The following is a 15266-nucleotide window of genomic DNA, read 5'->3' as shown; positions in this document are numbered from 1 at the left end:
AAGCTTTCTGTGGTGGCCCATGTGTCTTGGGCACAAAAGGGAGAAGATTATATACTGCACTAATTTGCAATAGGTTTCATGGGTATATCCAGGTTTTCAGGGGGAGGGTATATAAAGAACCCATCTTTTCGCTAATACAAATAGCCAAATTTGATAAAAGCATTATGCCAGAAATGAGAATTAAGCACATTATGTTCTTTGTGCAATGGGAAGTACCTTTATAATATAATAACAAAAACTACTGTAAATAAAAGAATTCTCCCATGTGTTGCTTCCCCTGTTCTACTACTTGCCTCAGAAATACTGTGCTAAGTAATAAAAAATCTGATCAACAGAAAGCTCTCTTATGTACTGATTTTTCATGGGTCATCCATTATTGACATCCACAACTGGGATTTTAGACCTACCTCTTCCTTGTTCTAAGCATAATCATTTTAGCAATACTAGCAGATTTCAACAATGTTGGGTACTTTCTAGCAATACTAGCAGATTTCAACAATGTTGGGTACTTTCTGATTTGGTCAACAGTGGAAGCTGTTAAATCTGTTTTTAGGAGTCAGAGATTTAAAATGTACTAAACCCAGGTGCAATAATCTGTTTGCAAATTAAACACAACGGTGGCAAAAATTAAATTTTGAAGAGAATCATTGTGCAGACCACTAATGAATTAATTATTCATTAAAGCGGTTTTTTAGTATTTGATTAACTGTATTGAGAAGTTGAATAGGAACATGATGGGAAAACCAAAAACAATGACCAGAAAACTAAGCCAGACTATATATGAATAAAAACTTGACAATGTTTTAAAAATGCATATTGTAGTAAAATGCTTTACTACTAAAATTTGTAAAATAATCTGTTAAGTAATATGCTTATATGAAATGCTTGGAGAAGACTTAAAAATAATAGGTATAAGTATAAAAAATAATGTAAAATAATTCTGAACACTGGTTTTCTGATTAAAAAATGCCCCCCTCAGGTTAACTATGACTAACGAGTATATCTTTAAGTAGCTCCGACAGTGAAGAGTTAATCCTTTGAAAAAGCCTGTGTTTCACTGGGATCAGAGTCCAATCTGTTCAGTTTCTTTTGTATGGAGAAGAAACAGAGCAGCAGCAGGGGCAGGATGACAACCACAGACAGGCCAGCCATGACGTAGGACAGGATCAAAAAGGATTTCTCTGTGCTCTCTGGTTTCATGTAGGCGCACTTTGTCAAAGTGTCTGGAAATAAAGGGAGTAGATTTTGAGAAAATGTGAAGTAATATGTTTGGATTGGTGAACAGAAAGAAGCGCAATGGAAAACGGTGCAATAGAAAGTGACAAGGATATTTTTGTTTTCTTAAATCAAGCAATTATAGGCAAAAACAAATAGTGTACATTGCAGCATAATAAAATATATATCCAAGAAATTTGACAAAATTCAAATGTATTAGTATAAATAATTTGTAATTGCTCGTATTTGTTAGCACATTTTTCTGATTGCGCATTTTTACTGGGAACAGTCCGAAATGCATTTTGCTAAGAACTTTATTTCTTCTGCAACTAAAGGTCGATAAAGATTTTAGGTAACAAAGTTAAAAACAGGTGGTTTTAGATATAGTAACAGACTCTTGGGGACCTGACTAAAATAGCTTTAATTACTATGTATTTGATAAATCTTCTTGAACCCCTAAGCTGTATGTTGTCATTGACATCTACTATAGCTTGCCATCCAGCTGTCACCATTATGTGTCTAATATTATACACCAACACTATGTATCAGTTAATGACAGATATTCTAGTGTAGGCCTACATTTTATATGGGTATTTAAATATAGAGACTAAGTCCTTGAAAATTCCGCTTAAAAAAACCATTGGAAGACATTTAATTTAAAATCAAATTATTCCATTAAATATTTTACAAACTATTGAATTCATGGTATTGTATAATAACATCCTCTCTCTCTTGCACTTGCATGTACAAAATGGTGTTGGTTACATTAATAAATACCCAGGTGTGTTTCTCTTTAAGACAAGTATATTGATTAGATCATTACTATTTATGGAAGATTTGTCCCAGGTATTAAAAGGCTTAAAACATATCAGATGGAATTCATCACTAGCAAATATTGTAAATGACACTTAACTGCTTGCGACATTGGGACCTTCAACTGTGACAGCAAGCAATGGGTGAGAGGGATCTGGCAATGGGCACGTAGTCTGACCAAATCCAATTTTTGAAGAATTGCGATCAAACACTACATAAAAGGCTTCCATTAGAACGGCGCCGAGCACGGTGCCGCTGGTGGAGGAGGAGAAGCCAAATTTGACACAAGACAATAATGGATTGCTTATATCTGTCTCCACGAGTCTCAGGTAGTGCTGGAACAGATAGATAAATTTTTAAAACTTTAAAATAAATTTAAAATATAATTTAAAGAACATGCAGTTATAAAATCAAGCTGTGCACTGATTTTTGGTGAACCTCCACAACTGGAACTTAAGACCCATCCATGTCCACTTTTTGTACTTTGCTATGCTAATAATTTATATAGTGATTAATTCTTTTATGTATATTATTGCTTATCAAAAGTAGAATCTAGAATGTGTTGAGAAAAATGTTTTATAAGTATAAATCTATAATGAGTGCTTGTTTTAATTTAAGATTTTAATGTTATTCATATCAACCAAAAACTAATGCAGTCTATTACTATTAAACATTTATTTCTATATGGAATGAAGTTTTAGAAGTATTCTGAAATCAGACACAGTGTTATAAGAAAAATGTAAGACCAACTCAGGTTGATGACCCCTATATCTGTTTGCGCATTTACAGCTGGGGTAGCTATTTTCTAAATATAGTCATCGTAATTTAATTTTCGACAGAGCTGGATTATTTTAAAAAAAAAGCACTGCTGTGTCAAATGGTTTGAAATTAGTGTGAGGGAGGAAGCAAGTGTGGTAATAGGCTTGAAAAGCTGGTTCCAAATGGTTAAAGCCTGAAAGCATAATTTTTAACCAAAAATGAATATTTTATAACATTTGTGTAATAAGTACAAAATGTCTTTTACAAAGTCTAGAAATATTCAAACAAATAATCACTAGGTAGTAATATAATTTTTCTTCTTCTTCTTTGTTCTTAAATTTTGTGTTGGAAGGGATCCCCTTCAACACAATTAAGAGTATGTGTCAAATGGTTATGCGCCATTGAGGCCATCGACTTAGATTTCAGCCTGCTTTTCTTTTTGGATTTGCTTCTTCTATAGCCTTTGTCCAACCAAGAACAAACTACAAGGCAGCAGTTGTTTTATTTTGGAGTTGTCTCTCCTAGAAGAGTGGCTGTACCCAGCTAACGAGCTTTATCTGCCCAAGGGCTTTAACTCAAGACTTTTCTGTGTTTAGCAACGAGCTTTACCGACTCGACCACGCCGACCCCTTAATATAATAATTTAACAAACAATTTTATTTTTAATATGGATTAGTAGAGTCAGGGTGTTGTGATGATAGGGGATGTTATATTATTTAATATAAATAAACTACTATGTTATACCCCATTGACTGCTATTGTGTATTTTATCATGGAAAACATTTGTTGTGACTTTCATTTTCATTGTTTTACTCTCCCTGGCCATCCGGTTTACTTCAAAGAGAAGAAGAGGGCGTTTTTTTAAATATTTGTATTGATAAAATAATTCTAAATTGCTTTTCAACAGCTTATATTCAATACAAAAATAAGAAAATGAGTGTAATTGATGGTTCCCAAACAGCTTAAATTTTTTTAATGTAATTATAATTTTATTGCTTGCCATATTTAAAAAAAATTTTTAGTATGATTACATAGCCTTTTTAAGCCTATTGTGCGGGAGGAGGAATCATAAAAGGTTTTAAATTAGGGTGATAGAAAAACCTGTTTAGCTAGGCGGAATGGAGAATTGGAAGAGGTTTGTGTGCAAAGGTAAATGTAATGAGCTTGTCTTCAGGCAGACCATTACCCACAATGTATAACACAGGCCAGCTAGTTATACAATAGAAGATAATACCACTTAAGCATTGTGTATCCAGTTCAACACTAGACAATTTACGGAGTTAACTCTAAACCAGAGAGCCAGCATCTTCCTATTACCTGTGGTGTTAAGTGCAAGTCAAACGATATGTTCTCTGATTCAAACAGGGTGAAGGTCACTACTGGGAAAGCTTTCAAGGGCAAGGCCATGTCGAAGAAACATTGAATATCACCCGTGTAGAAATATTTATCCGGTTTATCAATGATTCCATTTTTCTGGTGAAGATTTTGTAAAACATATAGGATAGGACATGTTTCTTTCCGAGCAATATAAAACAAAATATTGAAAATATTCAGGGATTTAAATTCTCCAAGGTATCAATTACTTTTAGTTCAAACAGTTATCTTAAAAATAAAGTAAAGAATCCTCAATTGGGTAGATGAAGTAGATTTCATATGTTTCTAGACTTTGGCATATGAAGGGAAGGTGTGGTCAGCACTTTGCCCGATCCATCTTTACTTTCCCTAACATGCATTAGGTACTCATCAAAGCTGGGTGGACTCAGGGGCGTTCTACTGACTTGAACCCAGATTTTATCTCGAGACTTTCAGATTAGCAGCCATGCGCTCTACTGTTTAGGCCACACTGTCCCAGTTATCTTAATGTCATGTTACTGATTTGAAAGTCACGTAATTTAAAAAACAAATTTTTAAATCTTATGTCATGTTAAGTTGAGATACATGATCGCTCTGACAAACGAGGTTTCAAGAAAAATAAAAAGAAATGTTAATTACCCTGATGTGTGAATCTATACTCTTGACTAGTGCATCAAATACTTTATTAGGTAGTCTGATGTTGGTGGTTCCAGAGTCTACGATTGTCTTGTCAAAGTTATACTAAAAAGTAGGATCAGCAAATAAAATAAACATACCAAAACATAAAATTTGTATTACAAAAAACACAGAATCAGCTAATTAAATATTAAATATATATAAAAAGTAACATTCAATCGACTAATGTACTGTAGAGAATAATAAAATAAATGTAAATAAAAGTTATGCCAAAACAAATAAAATCTAATAATTATAAGTAAATGTAAGTCTTGAATTATAAAGTAAAATACACAAGTGTAAATGTAAACGATATGATCAATGAAAAGAACCAACAAATTAAATGTCAAAGATATGCAGAAACCAACACAGAATCAACAGAATAAATATTAAAAATATGCAAAAACAAAAATAGAACTGAAATAATACTTAGATATAATTTTTTTTAAGACATTGTAGTATTTATTTCTCTTTTTTACAGTAATCTGCTTCGTTGGTGAGGCTAAAACATAAAGGTTAAGACAGAACGGTTAATTAATATTCTGTTATGCAGAAAAATAAAAAAAATAACATTAAAAGGACAGTAAAAACCATATAACTGGTACTGAGAGTTTTTATCAGTAAAAAAAAAAAAGCAGAACATAAAAAACATATTAAACTATTTGATAAGGTACTGAAAAATGCATTACACTATCTCCTAATGAAGTAGCGTAGCCAGGATCGTCTCTAGGGGGGGGGGTTCCAATTTTTACCGGGGGGACAAACTTTCGATTTGCACCCCCCCTCATACTTTTTATATATATACCGAGGGGTCTATGCCTATGCCACTGTCCTAATGTATAATAAAGCCAACAGTCAAAATCCAAGTGAACAGATTTTACAATGGATAAAATTTAAATACTCCAGTAGCATCAAGCTGACTTTTGGACCTACACTGCAAGGTGTGTCTTCAAGAATTCTTCACCATTGAGCTAATGAAATAATGGAAATAAAAAACTCTTTATAATCCAGTTTTAGAGAAGTGACTTGTATTCTGATGTCTGAGAGTTGATACCTGAGAATTCTACATGATTTAGTTGACAAGTTGAAGCTAATGAAATATGGAAATAAGAACCTCTTTACAGTCCAGTAACAGAGAAGTGCCTTGTATTCTGATGTCTGAAAGCACCACCTCGTAATACCATTTCTTGTATATTGGGGTGTACAGTATTGGGCTCTTAGACAGGGATTCATTCACAGCACCGAATATCTGTGGATAAAAATAAAAATACTTAACCACTGATAGTTTTCTTCCAAATAACAATACAATTTTAAAGAACAAAATAGAAATCTAAAGAAATCTGCTTTCAACTATACCTTTAAATTGTAAAAAGAAAAAAAAATTATAAATTTTCAAAATATGAGACAGCTTAAAACTCCCACTCCCAGCAATTAAAAACAAAAACACCCAGCAGTTAAAAAACAAAACTCCCAGCAGTTAAAAAACAACCCCCAGCAGTTAAAAACAAAAACACCCAGCAGTTAAAAAACAAAACTCCCAGCAGTTAAAAACAAAACCCCCAGCAGTTAAAAAACAAATATCCCAGCAGCTAAAAAACAAAACTCCCAGCAGTTAAAAAAACAAAAACCCCAGCAGTTAAAAAACAAATATCCCAGCAGTTAAAAAACAAAACTCCCAGCAGTTAAAAAACAAAACCCCCAGCAGTAAAAAAAGCTACAACTCACCAGAGATCCTTCCATTAGTGGCTTCATTGAGTGGACAAAGGATGACCCACACAACAGCATGGAAAACACATCTTTTAGTTCAGGGTTTGCCTGGCGCAAGGAATCCCAGTATGTCGTAACAGATGAATCTGGCTGGAATAGCAAACTGTTAAATTAACAACTAAATTTAACGATTAAATCTCACATGGTGTAAGTGAGAATTAAGACCCTCTATGTGGCTTCGAACCAATGGTTAATTTTTAAGATTTTCAGTCAGTTAATAAAAAAATTATTAATGCTGATTGCTGTTAAGTAATCAAGACCAATAACTGTAGAGAAATATTAGCTTTACTGTTTAAACTTTTCCAATTTTTTTCTTCTTAGTTCTTAAGTGCAATGTTGGACATGATTTCATCAAGACAATTAAGAATTAAGTGTCAACTTGTTGTATGCGATAGGGCCTGTTTACTCAAAGAACAAACTACGAGGCAGCAGTTGTTTAATTTGGAGTTTTCCCTCCTAGATGAGTTATTGTCCTCATCTGCCCAGGGGTTTGAACTAGGGACTTTTCAGTTTAGTTTGGCAACTATGAGCTTTACCTGACCTTCTAGGGGATTTAGAAAATTAAAAATTTCCTATCTAGATTCATCTATACCATGACTGTTAGTAAGCTACTTTGACAAGAACATTTCAATGTTTTTATTTTTATAAAGTTTCCTCTACAAATATGTGCACATGTAATCTGCTACACATGTTAAACAAAGATATAGGTAAAGATATAAGAAATTAAACAACAAATTTAACACAGCAGTAGAAAAGATTTATAACGAATATGTCTGAATTTAAAAATAAAAAATACTTTCAAAATAAAACTATTCAAAATTATTCATATTTCCTGGTTACATGAAAAAAGTTTGTCTTTACATAAAACAACAACTAGTGTTTGCTTGAAATCAGGAATCAAAGTGCATTAGTGGTTTAGGCTTACCCGAGAAAGTTCGGAATAGGCCAAGCCGAGAATTCCCTGCCACTCGGCATTGGCTATAAAGAAATTTTTGGAAGAGGTGATGCAGGCAATGTTGACTGTTGCTGAGATGTTAGGGGTCAAGGACAGTGACACTGTATCTGTGGCTAAATACCCAGTCCACTCTCCTTCAGTGTAAGGTACAAAAATTGATGTTCCAACATATACAAATGTACTGGATCTGATGATGGAAGTTTTAATTAAATAAATATTAAACAGTAAAAAACAATAGGTATATCAGTTATTAATTTACTTAGGAAACAGTTTGATAGCAGTTCTTTTCTTTCTTATTTTCTTCTTCCTCGTTCATAATTTTTTTAATGTTGGAAGGGATTCCCTCCAATAAAATTACATATCAACTTGTTATGTGTCATTTAGGCCATTGACTCTGATTTCATCCTGCCTTTCTTTTTGGATGTGCTTCCATAGCCTTTGCCCAACCAAAAACAATCTACAAGGTAGCAATTGTTTATCAGGGTTTGAACTCAAGACTTTTGGGTTTAGCAACAATATGCCTTACCAACTGACCCTGTAGCTCTTTTAAAAACTGCTATTATAGAAAAAATTTAAAGGATTAAAATTATATATAAAAACTATGGACCAATACATTAATTTTTTAGTAGTAAAAAATTACGAAATGTCAAACAAACAAGGTTTTATACACTTTAACAGGGTAGGTTGATTAAATGAAAGAGCACCTATTTGCTGATTTAAAATAACCAAGTCGAACCAGACATAACTGGTCCCAAATTTCAATCTCCCATGTAACAATGGCATGGTTAAATGGTAGAGCTTACGACTGTAAACCCAAAAATCTAGAGTTCGGATGTGATGGATACATGACTAACATTAAGAAAACAAACGCTGCATAACACCAACTACACCTTAATCGCTGACACCACCTTAATCTCTGACACCACCTTAATCATTCACACCACCTTAATCTCTGACACCACCTTAATCTCTGACACCACCTTAATCACTGACACCACCTTAATCACTGACACCACCTTAATCATTGACACCACCTTAATCACTGACACCACCTTAATCACTGACACCACCTTAATCACTGACACCACCTTAATCACTGACACCACCTTTATAAAATTACAAAAGGCCAACCTGTTTGTGTAAAAAAATTTGCTTATATTAGGCTCGTATCTTGTTGCAACAGCGAAGTTAGCACTGCCTGTGTCAACCAATACTTGAAGCTAGAACAAAGGGAGACAACAATGGTAACTCTTAAATAATAAAAATAAAACAAAAATAAAAGCTTTTATATCTGTTGGTAAAACAGGTTTTTTTAGTTTAAGTTTCTTTAGCAAAGATTGATTTGATTTAAATATAGTTTTATATCTTGTTTTAGTTAAAAAGTAACTGAACAAAAGCTAATTTCATTTGTTAAAATAGAGTAGGAAAATGTTTTTCTGCAAAGTATAACAATTTAACAGTTAAAAATTAAAATATTCTACAAACCAAAGCAACTTATTTTAAAATAACAGTTTTAAATTTTTTTATTTAAAGTAATTAAAATTTTTTTAAAATAAAAAAGTATTTAAACTCACAGTTTGTGGAGGAGTGCCGATATCTAAATCAATGAAATACCCTTCCACAGAAACCCCTTTCAAGTTATTTATCATACTACTAGAAGATATGTCCCTTTGGAAAAATCTGTGCAAGGTTTCATTTCTGTCTATATTGAACTCTCCTTTAAATGGTTTCAAAGGAAACTGGTATACCATCATTGCATGGGTGGGCAACAGCGAATGCAATGAAAGAATAACAATGAATACAATGCTGAAAGATAGTTTTTTAATCCTCATCTGGTCACCGAGATTTCTTGTATAGCAGTGGCTATAATCGATTACGGACAGCATCTGAAATCAATTTTATAACAAAAGATTAACTTCCATAGTTAAAAACAAATTAATGAAAAGTTAAAAAGATTTAATATTTTAAGAGACTTGGTTATTGATCTACATGCTATTTCCTTCTTTTAAGCAATCCTTAAAAATACTTGTTAAAATGAAACAAAAAAGTAACATCCTTTCATGTTTAAAATTTAAAAAAAATTAAATCCCCTTAACTAGTATTAACTATTAAAGGTAGCCTTGTTAAATTTAAGATTAGGGAGTTCATAAACAACTACAATGACTAACTCATTTTGCTTAATTAGACTGTACTTACTTTGTTTAAAAAAAGTTCTATAATCTTTGTTAAAAATCTAAGTCTATGTAAAGACTATTTTGGATGAAAGTTTGTTCTTAAAACTTGAGACTGCTCCCATTGCTTTTAGAGCTGCCTGAAATGTAACAGGATTATTTCTTACGAGCTTAAAATATACTTCACAAAGACACAAGGAAAGATGATTATTAAAATATTACAACTTTTAACACTGTTAGTTATGTTCTAAGGTAATGGATAGTATTCCCTGATTTCAAAAATAGGTGGCCCAAATAATTATCCAATTGTTGATTTTATAGGCTAAATATCAAATTAGTTGATATTGGGGATTATTGGCATTAGTGATGTCTGATTATGGAGCATGTTTTGGTGTTAGTAGGATTGTAATCTAAGGTTTAGTCTTACTGCAGTGTTATGGTCAGAAATTAAAGTTAGGGCATCTGTATGACTTTAGTTATGGTAAACCTTTACATTAGTTATCATTAGTAAGTGATAGCAAGTCATATTTGTAATTAGTTAACTACCAGCAGTAACCTAACACATCCCCTTTTTAATTTTAAGAAGATTCCATTACTGTCACTGTGGATTTAACGGATACTGGCACAATATAACACATAGTCACATACCATGAACTGGTAAAAACAATGTGCTAGACTCTAATAACTAGTTGTTCTACCTAATGTCATATCGCATAACCTAACACTTAGGCTATAACTGTACTAAAACAAGATTCTAAAAATACTTAAAATAGGCCTTAAATTAAACGGTTTACCCTATAAAGGCCAATACCAAACAAATTAATCTATGAAGGAATTCAAGAAAAGCCTAATTAAATTAGATCTAAATCTAATTACTTAGTAATTAACCATGAAATTAGGCTAAATATGAAATCAACTTGCTTAGGCCTAATGAATAATATTGAATATAAGCCTACTGTTTGATTTTAAAATTGATAATTTAATTGAATTCCCCAGGCCAGGACCCAGCTCAACAGCTGTTTTTTCTAGATCACAAAAAATTAGGCCCAAAAAAAAAAAAAAAAAAAACTAAATTGGTCCTAAAACTAAGTACTGTAAGTCGAGAAGTGACTCGTGAGTCTAATTCTAGATCTAATATTAAATTTTCTAAGTCTAAACTTCTAAACTTTTAGACTAAGGGGTCATCCATAATTGACGTCACACTCATAGGGGGGAGGGGGGGTCCGTAATTTTGTGACGATGTGTGATGAGGGGGAGGGGGGGGGGGGGGGTTCAGATGTTGCGACGTCACATTTTTGCATTATAAAAAAGCAATGTTAGAAAATGAATTTTAGACATTATTTCGCGTTTTAAATAACTGTTTTAAGAAACTGTAATAGTTTAGACAAGATTTTAGAAAAATATCGATGTTTTAAAAAAATTCAACTGCAATTTTGAGGGGGGTTGTATTAGTTTTTACTAATTTTTTTAGATTTTAGATTAGGCTAACAGATCTAGATTCTAGATCTAGTATCTAGATTCTAGATCTAATCCTTGTTGGGTACAGTGGATCAGTGAATCATTAGAGAATCTAGATCTAGAGTCTAGATCTACGTACACTCAGTCTTTCACTACTCTTTCGTCTTTCAAAATACTTTAACTTTCATTTTAGTTTTAGCATTGTTTTTCTAACTTCTGGATTAGCTCTTCTATACTTAGGTTTAAAAAAATACACTCTTACTGGAGTCAAAGGTTAAAAAAAACTCACGTCTCACATAGGCCTGGCCCTAGTCAGTCTATATATTGAATTATATTGACTATATCCTAATTAGTAATTAAATAAATAGATACTAAAATCTAGTAGTAACCTAAGTAACTCACAGTCAAGCATCGACAACTCCTAAAGTAAAATACAAATCTGCTACCACTCCTAGCTAAGCAGTGTGGGATTTGTCCACGTAAAAGTTTATTTAAGGAGTCTGTCAAATAATAGAGTTTACTTTATACTTAATACTTAGGCCTATGTCCATCAGCTTTTAATTTTTACTTAGATTTAGATCTAAAGACTTGTAGAAATCTAAATATAATTTAAAGTTGGCTTACCCATTCAGAAATAATTGTCCCTCTACTTCTTCAACCTCTTTGGAGGTGAAATTATGTTCAGTGCTATGCTCAGCCGTGTTGAAATAACCCGGCTCCTCTTTTAATAAACCAACTTTAAAATTAACCCAACGATATCAGTGGTGTATCATAGATTTCTAAAGGCTAAAACACATCATCGGTTACCAAATGAACCAAACAACTCAGATTAAAACACACCCAACCGAATAGAAATTAAATCTATTAATAGCCTAGGTCACCCACGTTTCTGTCGTGACGTGATCTAAACAGATTTAGGATCGATACAATGAATTGTTTAAAACTTTCACTTCACAAAGGCTTAACCTCCCCCCCCCCCCTTAAGGCTCTATGTCAGGGCTTCTCAAATTTTATAAAGTTATAGCCCTTTAACCCAAGCAAACATCACCATAACGGTACCGAGTACACCAGAGGCGTAGCGACCCTTCCCGGCGCCCGGGGACACACTTTCCGATTTGCACCCCCCCTCAAACTTTCGATTTGCACCCCCCTCAGCCTTTCAATTTATTTTTCCAACCCCCCTAAGGTCGGTGCCCGGGGACATATGCCCCCCTCCCCTCGCTACGCTACTGGAGTACACAGTAGTGTAACAATTAGAGTATATGGTGTACGGAACGCACAGGGTCACTATTTAATGGAGTGACACCAAATTAAAAAAAAATTGTAAAGTTTACTGACAAGATCCAGTTAAATTTAAAAAAAAATAAAAGGGAGAAGGGTGAGATCAAACAGAAAATACAAACATTGTTGGAGATAGGTTAAGGGATACTTTATTTCTTTTAACCGAACCGGGTGACAACCAACCTAGTGACGCCACGGCTAGCTCCCTATATGAATAGGCCTATATTTTACGACATTATATTTTTAGTAAGATATCAATGAAGGGGGGGGGGGGGGTAGTTTAAAATTGTGTTATCTTTTATAACAATGTTCGATTTAGACGGTGGTATAACCCCTATCAGTGTTATCTAACACTGCATTGATCTCTATATTATGATATATACTTAATGGATTCAAATTTCTACCGACTGGAAAAAATAAGCTACACAAGTAGCATAGACCTACACTATTTAAATTTAAAAAGTTATCCTTGCGAACATGGCGGTCTATGTGGTAGATGAAGTAGACTGTACCTGTTTCTGTGACCTCAGCATATGAAGGTATAGTGTGGTCATCACCATACCCCACAGCCTTTACTGTCTCCAAAGTGAATTTGTTAAATGTCAAAGTTAAATGTACGCTGGAACGCCCTACGAACTCAAGCCGGGAGACGAACTCGAATATTTCGATTTAGCAGTCGTACGCTATACCACCTCACCACGCGGTCCCATATTGATTACTTTAACAACACAGTATAATACCTCAAAGTTTAATGTGCAATAACGAATCGTGATGTAGTCTACATATGCATACATACATACATACACACGCACACGCACACACACAAACACACACACACACACACATATATATATATATATATATATATAGATATAGATATAGATATATATATATATATATATATATATATATATATATATATATATATATATATATATATGTGTGTGAACGTGGGCCGGGGGCGCATCAACATTCCTTTTATGCGTAATATGAGGTCATTGGTCTATAGATATGTTATGTAGCGTAATACGAATTACGTATGGGGCGAATCGTACGCTGCCTACCATATACAATTAGAAAATTCTGCACCCTTTCAGTGTTGTTATCCGCACCCTTTCAGTGTTGTTGTTTTTTATTAATTCAGACAACACCTCACATTTTGAGAATTATTTCCCCTTACCCATATTTTCTTCCCTCGGCTTTATTTACTTGCACAGACACAACAGGATTTAAATTTTAACCCTTGACGGTATAAAAAAAAATCCCTTTGTCCCCTGATTGACATTAAGGGCAATGAACCTGTCAAACTGTAAGAAGACAGTCAGGCTGAGCTCAATGCATCTGATTTAACGAGGCAACTAAGTTCTAGAAAGTTCTTTCTCCTCTCCCTACCCCTATGCCCCCCCCCCCCTTCCCTTGTATAAGATCTCATTTAATACAATAATGTCGCAAAATAACTACATAGTAAGCTTACCTTGGTTTGAAGCACATAAAATGGACACATGACGTCCCCCTCCCCCCACCCCCACCCCACACACGAAATGACTTAAATTGATTCGATATGTCATTTCTAGCCCCCTGGTTAGAAGTTAGTTTTAAAAAAATAGAGTCCTTCCTACCCGACCAGTCAGGTTAATCTCAACCGTCGTGAGTCGCTTCTGACCACACATTATCATATAGTTTAACAATACCTACGCGTGAAATAGTAATGTATTCGGTTCGCGGGGTCCTTGAGCAGAAGCCAAATCAGCCCTTGAAAAAGTCCTGCACAAGACCTATCATCACCGAAACTTTTTACTTCAGGAAGTGTTGTTGATAACGTCACCCAACACACTAGTAACACACTGTGTTAAAAGACTAAAGTAACACACGTCTTCAAAGAACGAAGTAACACACTGTGTTGAAAGAATGTAGAAACTCACTGTGTTCAAAGGCTAAAGTAACACACGTCTTCAAAGACAGAAGTAACACACGGTGCTCAAAGACTGAAGTAATACACGTCTTCAAAGACAGAAGTAACACACGCTGCTCAAAGACTGAAGTAATACACGTCTTCAAAGACTGAAGTAACACACGGTGTTCAAAGACTGAAGTAACACACTGTGTTGAAATGATGAAGTAACTCACGATGTTCAAAGATTGAATTGTAATTCAATATGTGCCAAGGATTAAACATCATAAAATAAACATATGCGCCATATGGCCTAACGTATTGATTCCCCACAATGTATGAAAAAAATCGTTACAAAAATTGAAACGCATAGGCAAACTTCCTTTTACCATTCAGTTGGGCTCTGGTTATCAATATCTTAATACAAGTTGATACAACTAATGGAAAATCTAGCAGTTAACCGGCTTAAGAGTATTTTTTGAAGGCTGTACATTTACTGCCGGTAAAATATGAAGGTGTTGGATTTTGTCTAAGAATACAATTGGGTTAATTGCAGAAAATAAAAGTACGTAGATACGCATACGCACAGCCAATACAAGTTTATAAGTACACATACACAAAGCTTATACAAGTTTATGAGTTGCAATAATGACCATCTATATAATAATACTAATACACACGCAAAACGCCGTACATACTAAAATAGCAAGTATACCTTAAAAACTGGCAAATTAATATTGACTGCACTGTTACTTATTTGATTCTTTTAAAGGACTGTTTCGATTTCTATTGTTGAACAATAGAAATTGTTTTCTATTAATTTTCTCTTGTGTTTATGTGTGTGCTCATTGACAATCATTTACAATTGTGCACAAAATGAGAAGGTAAATCTACAATAATAAACACACATTTCAGAGTAAGCAATTGT

At 33.7% G+C, this 15266-nt stretch overlaps 1 protein-coding gene across 1 annotated transcript; it reads right to left on the bottom strand.

Annotated features, from left to right (window-relative positions):
• Positions 1 to 618: 618 nt before the first annotated feature.
• On the bottom strand, positions 619 to 11968 carry LOC131928856 (beta-secretase 1). Its single transcript, XM_059285001.1, has 11 exons — positions 11791 to 11968; positions 9734 to 9848; positions 9112 to 9423; positions 8669 to 8757; positions 7508 to 7724; positions 6541 to 6672; positions 5930 to 6064; positions 4780 to 4881; positions 4105 to 4260; positions 2129 to 2363; positions 619 to 1223 (listed from the first exon to the last, which is right to left on the bottom strand). The coding sequence occupies exons 3-11, from the start codon at positions 9421 to 9423 to the stop codon at positions 1030 to 1032; spliced, it is 1572 nt and encodes a 523-aa protein (XP_059140984.1). The 5' UTR covers positions 9734 to 9848; positions 11791 to 11968; the 3' UTR covers positions 619 to 1029.
• Between the last annotated feature and the right edge of the window lie 3298 nt (positions 11969 to 15266).

The sequence above is a fragment of the Physella acuta genome, unplaced genomic scaffold, assembly GCF_028476545.2.
Source record: "Physella acuta isolate Inbredline_101_S28 unplaced genomic scaffold, ASM2847654v3 ptg001556l, whole genome shotgun sequence".
In the NCBI taxonomy this organism is placed as follows: Eukaryota; Metazoa; Mollusca; class Gastropoda; family Physidae; genus Physella; species Physella acuta.
Note: the sequence above shows the minus strand (reverse complement) of the source record. Positions and strands in the feature narration are given on the sequence as shown.